Source organism: Nelumbo nucifera, chromosome 4, assembly GCF_055504915.1.
Source record: "Nelumbo nucifera cultivar China Antique chromosome 4, China Antique-T2T, whole genome shotgun sequence".
NCBI classification, from domain to species: domain Eukaryota; kingdom Viridiplantae; phylum Streptophyta; class Magnoliopsida; order Proteales; family Nelumbonaceae; genus Nelumbo; species Nelumbo nucifera.
Window position 1 is genome coordinate 76207568 of NC_142652.1, and position 7939 is coordinate 76215506.

Genomic DNA, 7939 nt, shown 5'->3' on the forward strand with positions numbered 1-7939 from the left:
CCTTTGCTTTTGATTCCATTGTCCTTTCCATTAGCATGTCTAGTCTTAGCTTAGATAGCCTTTTAGATGGGAGCGGTGAGTCCACTAGGGCCGAGATGGGTACCTCGGCACAGACTACGGAGCCTCATCCTGTTGAGGTGGGAACTTCGACACAGGATGTGGACTTCAATCCATCCGAGGTGGACTCACCTCAGTGAGAGCAAGAAGCCTTCGACAAGTCGGTGTGTGCCTCACACTGAGGTCGTCTGCCCGACAGCTTCAGTCCGTATACAATGACAGCGGATAGGCTTTTGGCTTTAGTAGCTCGGTACAGACTCCCCAATAACTTAGTATATAGTATTCCCTTAGGCAACTTTCCTTGGGATCATGGTCATGACGAGCTCATGGTCTTCGAGGAGCACCCTTTCATAGTCAAACTCATTAAGTTCTTTGACATTGCCATAGACCAGCTACATCTGAACTCCATCCGTAACATCGTATGTACCATTTCCCTTTTCCACGATTACAGCCGACCTTTAAATCTCGACATCTTCTCTTCGATCCTTTCCATCAAGAAGAACTCGACCTGTTCTCTAATCGAGCATAGGCAAAGTTATTATATGTCTCCTCGCCTTAGGTATAAGTTGTTGCACGAGCTCCCAAACAAAGTCCCGGCCTGGAAGAGATGCTACTTCGTGGTCCGTAACACTGAGGGATGGCCGTTCCCGACCCATTGGAGGGCAGCCATCCAGGACCTAGCATTAGATTGGACCTAAAAACACGGGAGGAGAAGCTCGTACAAGCCGGTCTAAGTCCTCCTGGTAGGTCGCCAACTGTTGTACTTTTCTTTTTCTTTGTTTTGTTTTACTTTGATGTCGTATCTAACATGGTTCGTCATCTTTTTGCAATTGTCATGGCTGATATCCCCGCCGATGAGCTCTTTGGGAGCATGCAGAAGGGGAAGAAGAAGAAGAGGGCCTCCAAGAAGGCTCGCCTCCACACCGAGACCACCACCTCCGACGTCGGCGCCTCCGTCCCTGAGTATCCACTAGTTGTTGAATAGCCTCCCATGATCGACTTAGTTAAGGAGGACCAAGGCAAGGCTACTCTGCCTCGCGTGCCCGAGGAGACCACATCCTCTGAGCCCCAGCCCGTGTAGGTGACCACCACTTTGTCGAGTATCGATACTTCTGCTCGGAGCATTTTGACTCCGAAGTTCGGCCTCCTTAAAATCAAGGATGCGGTGTTCTCCGAGGAGGTGCTCATTGGGCTAACTTACCGGTCGCTCAGCTCGGGGCTAGAGCAGCCACACACTGCATGATGGTACGTACTTAACCTTTAGGCTACTTTATACTTAGATTTTCTTTATACTTATACATGTTTTCTTCTTTTGGCAGGTAAATTCCTCGATCCATGCCCTGGCCTACCAGTCCGAGGTAAACTTAAAGTGAGCTCTCGAAGCCGAGGAGTCCTCCCGAAATGCCCACTCTGATCTCAACTTAGCTCGCAACGAGATCAACCAGCTAAAGATTGATGCACGAGACAAGAAGGAGCTATTAACTCTGCTAATAGTGGAGAAGAAGGAGCTCGAAGTGGAGAAGAAGCAATTAGAGGAGTGCGAGGTGACTCTGAAGATCGAGAACGAGAACCTCGAGGCGTTGGTGAAGGAGTGGACTGAAATTTTGCTCCAGGCGGTGGAGGAAGCCAAAGCCAAGGCTATCAAGGAATATAAGTCTTCGGTGGAGTACCGCGAGAAGTTGGTCGAGGCTGTGATAGTGGGCTACCGCAAGGGGTTTAAGCTCAGTAGATGGTTGACCCGACGTGAATTTCCCCACCTCGACCTCAATGCCATCACAACATTCAAGATCACTAAGGAGATGGCCATCGAAGACGCTAAGGACCCGGACTTCGAGGAGGAGAGCGACGACGACCTTCTCGACGATGAGACAGCGGGAGAGGGAGAGGGAGCTAATGCCACTGAAAACCACATGGAGACTGATCTGCCCGTTGACGCCTCTACTAGGGATGATGAGCCCCGAATTGACTGATGCCTCTTTTCTTGGACCCCCCTTTGTAAATATTTGATGTCCCGAGCCTCCAAGCTCGGCTAAACAGTTGTAATTTTTTTTGTTACTATGTACTCGAAGTGTTTTATCAATGGAATACAAATATTTTGCAAAACTTTATGTGTGCAAAATTTTCCAAGTGTATATTTCTCCCGAACTGGCGAGCTAAACCAAATAGGAGCAAAATTTTTCTAAGTGTAGATTACTCCCGAGCTGGCGAGCGAAACCAAATAGGAGCAAAATTTTTCTGAGTATAGATTACTCCCGATTTGGCGAGCTAAACCAAATAGGTGCAAAAATTTTCTAAATATAGATTACTCCCAAACTAGCGAGATCGACTTGAATAGGAATAGTCTAATCGTTATTGTACGCCGGGGTGAACAGACACTATAGGATACATGCCCGACCTATCTATGCCCGGGATACTTCGCCTTGCCCATGCCAAAACGACTAGGTTTTAATAAGCTCGTGCCGAAGAGAAGACCAGGTCTTAAGCTACCTATGCCGAAGAGGTGACTAGGACTTCTCTACCCAGTCGAAGAGGCAAATAGGTCTTATATCGTGCGGAGGTCTCTTGTCTGTTTGGCACCATAGCCCTTAGGCTTCTAGGAGTGACTTAAGGTCCTCTCTCTAGTTCATCATCCATAGGATCAGCTCGGTGATCCTATGGACTTAGTCGTTTTTGCATGCGTTGAGGTTTACAGGTAGTATCTCCTTAGGTTGTCAATGTTCTAAGCTCGAGGTACCTATTTCCCTTCCATGGTCTCGAGCTCATAAGTTCCCTCTCTGAATACCCATCGCACCTGGTAAGGACCTTTCCAATTCGGACCGAGCTTACCCACATCGGGATCATGTACCATTACCTTATGGAGGACCAGGTTGCCGACTCGGAGTAGTTGCTTCCTGACCCGGGCGTTATTATACTGAGCTACTCGCTGCTGGTAAGCTGCAGTTCGAATGTGAGCCAGATCGCATACCTCCTCGACGAGGTCCAAGTTAGTTCTGAGCTCGTCGTCATTTGTCTCTTCGTTATAAGCTTTGAGCCACAATGTCGGTACTTCAATCTCTGTCGGGATCACGACTTCTGTCCCGTATATGAGGTTAAAGGACGTCTCGTCGGTCATGGTCTTGATGGTAGTCCGGTAAGCCCAAAGGGCACTAGGTAGCTCATCCACCCACAACCCTTTAGCTCGTGCAAGGCGAGCTTTCAGTCCACAGAGGATAGCCATGTTCGTCACTTTGGACTATCTGTTTGCTTGTGGATGTGCTACCAAAGTGAAATTTTTCTGAATTCCCATCTCGATGCACTAGTTCTGGAATTCGATGTCCTCAAATTGCATCCCGTTATTTGAAATCAAGACTTTGGATAGTCCGAAACGGCACACGATGCTTTTCCATAAGAAATTTTGCACATTCCGGACTGTAATGCTTATCAAAGGTTTGGCTTCCATCCACTTCGTGAAGTAGTCCACTGTCACAACCAAGAACTTCCCCTGCCCGGTTGCTAACGGAAAAGGGCCGAGGATGTCGATTCCCCACTGCACGAAGGGCCACGGGCTAGTAAGATACTTCAAATCGGCAGCAGGTTGATGGAGGATGTTAGCGTGCCTCTAACATCTATCGCATTTCTTGATGAGCTCGAATGCGTCTGCCTTCATTATGGGCCAATAGTAGTCCTGCCTTAATGCTTTTTGGGCAAGGGCTCTGCCCCCCAAGTGTCCTCTGCATAATCCTTCATGGATATTGCAAAGTACAAGCTTAGTTTCTGAGGGTCGCAGGCAACGTAGGTAGGGGAGCGTGAAGGATCTCTTGTACAGCCATCCGACTATAAGGACGTATCGGGCTGATTGACGCTCTACTCTCAGAGCTGCATTAAGTTCTGCAACTAGGATCCCGTGGAGCAGATAATCAACAAGCGGGTAAATCCAGCTCGGTTCCGCTTGCAACACAAGAGCGACCTCTTCTGCCCCCTTGAGAATGCTAGGCCGAGGCAGGTCCTCTATGTAGATAGTTCGCATGATGTTGTCACTAGTACTTGCTAGTCCTGATAAGGCGTCGGCCTCAGCGTTCTCGGACCTCGGAAATTGCCTAATGAAATAAGAGCTGAAGCCTGGTAGAATCTCCCTGACTTTTGTTAAGTAGGCTTCCATAGTCGAGTTGTGTGCTTCATAGTCGCCATTGACTTGGTTAACCACTAGTTGAGAATCGCTGCACACGATGAGATGTTCTGTTCCCATTTTCTTTTGCTAAGTTTAGCCCGACAATTAGTGCTTCATACTTCACGTTGTTGTTCGACGCCTCAAATCCAAACTAAAGAGCGTACTCCAGCTTCACCTCGCTTGGGCCGTATAGTATTAGTTCCACACCGCTTTCTCGTTGGTTGAATGAGTCGTCTACATGGAGGATCTAGGGCTCCTCGTCCCAGGTCAGTACTGCTCTGACCGGAACCGGTGCCACACTGGTGGACGCCTCTGACGCGTTAGTGGGCTCAGTCAGTTCAGGGGCCGGTGTGCTGAACGTGCATTCTATTACAAAGTCCGCCAAGAGTTGGGCTTTGATTGTTGGCTGTGGCTCGAACTGAATGTCATACTCGCTAAGCTCGATGGACCACTTTGTCAATCTTCTTGACACCTTGGGCTTAAGTAGGATGTGTCTCAGAAGTCTATTAGTAAGGACGACGATGGTATGGGCTTGGAAGTATGGGCGTAATTTCTGAGCTGCTACTACTAGCGCGTATGCCAGCTTCTCGACATTGAGGTATCTGGTTTCCTCATCCTGCAACACTTTACTTTCATAGTAGACGGGTCGTTGAACCCGGTCTACCTCTTTAATTAGTACCGAGCTGACCACCTCATCACTCGCGAAGAGGTACATCTTTTTAATTGCTTTAAAATGGGGAGACATCGACCTGCCGATTTAGACGGTTTAGGGCAGCTACCCGACTAGTTAGTCATTGTACCTCCTTAATTTTCTAGGGTGGTTGCATTTCTAAGATAACCTTGATTTTGTCCAGGTTTGCTTTGATGCCACGTTGGTTCACTATGTAAACGAGGAACTTGCTCGATGTGACCCCGAAGACACACTTATTTGGATTTAACTTCATATTGTATTTCCTTAAAATTTGAAAAACAACATCTAAATCGTCAATTAAAGATTTAGAAAATTGGGTTTTGATGACCATGTCATCAACATAACATTCCACTTTATTGTCAATCAAAGGTTCAAAAATTTTGTTTACAAGTCGTTGGAAAGTTGCTCCAACATTTTTCAAACCAAAGGGCATAACTTTATAATAGTACAACCCGAGTTTGGTTACAAAAGCAGTTTTGTCTTGGTCAACTGTGTCCATCCTAATTTGATTGTAGCTAGAGTAGGTGTCCATGAAACTCAACAACTCATGCCCTTAGGTCACGTCTACTAGGTGGTCAATTCTGGGCAAGGGGAAGCAATCCTTTGGGTATGCTCTATTCAGGTTGGTGTAGTCAACGCACATCCAACACTTGCCATTGGCTTTCTTCACAAGCACAGGGTTGGCAACCCAGCTCGGGTAATGGACCTCCCTGACAAGTCTACGGCGAGGAGCTTCCCGACCTCCTCATCGACTACCCTTCACCGCTCCGGGGCAAGGTTGTGTTTTCTTTGTCTAATTGGCCTGACTAAAGGGTCCACTTTAAGTTTATGAATTATCACACTAGGGTCAATTCTGAGCATTTTTGTTGTGGACCAGGCGAAAACATCTAAATTGTTAAGTAAGAAACTTATTAGCTGTGTTCGAAGCGGTTCGCTTATCAGTGCACCGATCTGGAGAGTCTTGGTCGGTTCGGTCTCAGAAACCGATATGTGGGTCGTCTCTTCCATCGGGGCAGCTCGCTCCTCGGTGTAGTCTGCTGGTTGCTCCAGTTCGACGTCTTTTGCCAGTTTTGCTTTTCCCTTGAGGGCAACCACAATACTTTCGGGATTCGAGCTGATCGCCTCGTATGACCCATACTCCATAATCTGTCGGAAACTTCATTGCGAGATAGTAAGTTGACACTATTGCGCGTAAGACATGTGTAATAGGCAGACCTATGATTGCGTTGTAGGGGGATGGAGTCGTGACCACCAAGAATGTGTGCTTGAACCGGACAATAGTCGGCCATGTGCCCGCCTCCACTGGTACTATGACCCGACCTATAGGCCTGACTTCCTCTCCGCTGAACCCTACTAGTGGGGCATCTGCTGGTTTTAGATCGCTCTGTTGTCGTTGCAACTTGTCAAAGGTTCCTTTGAAGAGGATATCGGTCAAACTGCCTGAGTCCACCAAGATCTGCTTCACTTCGAAGTCATTGATGATCATCTTTATGACTAGGGTGTCGTCATGAGGATACTGAATCCCACGGGCATTGTCCTCGGTAAAATAAATGGGTTCTTTGATCTGAGGTCGCTTGGGTGGGTTCTCTGCCTCGTTCTCCAGTTCTCGGACTGAAGGTTTTCCTGTTGCTGTTGTGCACCCCGCTACAATGGATCCTCTAGTGATCATATTGATCACCCCGCGGATCAGTCTTTCTTCTAGTAGCGGGCGAGGTGGCTGCTCGTTCTGCTTGCTGCTCTCTGGGACATCTTTTTTTCGGTCCCCCTGTCCTTTCTCCTCGTGCAAAATGTATTTTTTCAAGTACGCTCGGAGGATGAGTTCTTCGATCTTATCACAGAGGTTTCTACAGTTCTCTGTGTTGTGACCATGGTCCTGATGAAAGTGACAATAAACATTTGGGTTCCTGGTTGTTGGGTCTCCCCGTAGCTTGGGTGGCCATCTGACGATGGAGGAATCTTTAATGGCCATCAAGATCTCTCCCGGCTTCGCGTTAAGGAGAGTATAGTTGGTTCTCTCCACTGGCAAGGTTTTGGAACACCGACCCGACCTGTAACTTCGTGAGGGGGACTTACTCCTTGAGCTCGGGGACTTGCTCTTTTTCCTTTTCTTCTTGTTGCTCGTTCCTTCTTCCTCTCTCTTCTGGTTTATTTCCTCTTTTGTACTAATGAACTGATCGGCTAGCTTGAGGAACTCGGTGATGTTCTTTGGCTTGTTTGCCACAACTTGCCACTTGAACTCTTTGTGAGTAATTCCTTTTTGTGCTGCGGTGAGACGTACTACTGGATCAAGGTCTGGTATATGCAGGCATGTCTCATTGAAGCACTTGATGTAGCTTTGAATTGATTCTCATTCCCTTTGCACCACGTTCAGAAAGCTCTCATGTGACTTCGGGCACTTCTTACTGGTGATGAAGTTGGCTATAAACATGTCTACGAACTGCGCCCAACTTTTGATGGAACCCAACACGAGGTTTCTATACCAGGTCCGAACTACTCCTCTGAATGTGGTGGAGAAAGCCGTGCACATGCAAGCCTCATCGGCCCCGACGAGATGCATCTGGGACTGGAATGCGTCTATGTGATCGTTGGGGTCAAAAGACCCATCATACTTGTCTAGCGACGGTACCTTGAAATCTTTCGGCATTGGGGCCGCCAGGAGCTCAGGTGACAGGGGGATGGCCGGCTCAACAGAGCAGGCACCATTCTCGTGGCCACCGAGCTTACCTCCTCTCTTTCTCGACCTTGATCTACTGGATGGTTGGGCTTCGCTGGTGGACTGTTCCTTGCTGAGGAACGGCGAGTCTTGCGACGTCGCTATTGCTGCTTCTTTGGTTGTGCAGTGTTTGTACTACCAGCCTCAGTGTTGTCAGGTATCTCGATCTTGCTCCGAATGGTAGGGCGAGGTGGTTCAGGGGTTCTTCTCACCGCTTCTTCTTCACCACGTGTCCAATGCTAGCTGTCATGGGGAACCGAGGGGTCTCCTCTCAAGCATGTGCCTCAGGCCCCGAGCTGACAATCTACATTATCTTGATGTGGAGCTTGCT

General features: G+C 48.1%; 2 protein-coding genes across 2 annotated transcripts; both read right to left on the reverse strand.

Moving 5' to 3' along the window:
- Window positions 1–2791: 2791 nt before the first annotated feature.
- Window positions 2792–3274, reverse strand: LOC148800745 (uncharacterized). The gene has a single exon (XM_088903832.1). It carries the CDS (start codon window positions 3272–3274, stop codon window positions 2792–2794), a length of 483 nt encoding a protein of 160 aa, XP_088759958.1.
- A 2597-nt stretch (window positions 3275–5871) lies between these two features.
- Window positions 5872–6864, reverse strand: LOC104605154 (uncharacterized). The gene has a single exon (XM_010269793.1). It carries the CDS (start codon window positions 6862–6864, stop codon window positions 5872–5874), a length of 993 nt encoding a protein of 330 aa, XP_010268095.1.
- Window positions 6865–7939: the final 1075 nt, after the last annotated feature.

Excerpts from the sequence above, each read along its gene's own strand:
- LOC148800745 (XM_088903832.1), bottom strand. The coding sequence starts at position 3,274 with ATGGCTATCCTCTGTGGACTGAAAGCTCGCCTTGCACGAGCTAAAGGG.
- LOC104605154 (XM_010269793.1), bottom strand. The coding sequence starts at position 6,864 with ATGGCCATTAAAGATTCCTCCATCGTCAGATGGCCACCCAAGCTACGG.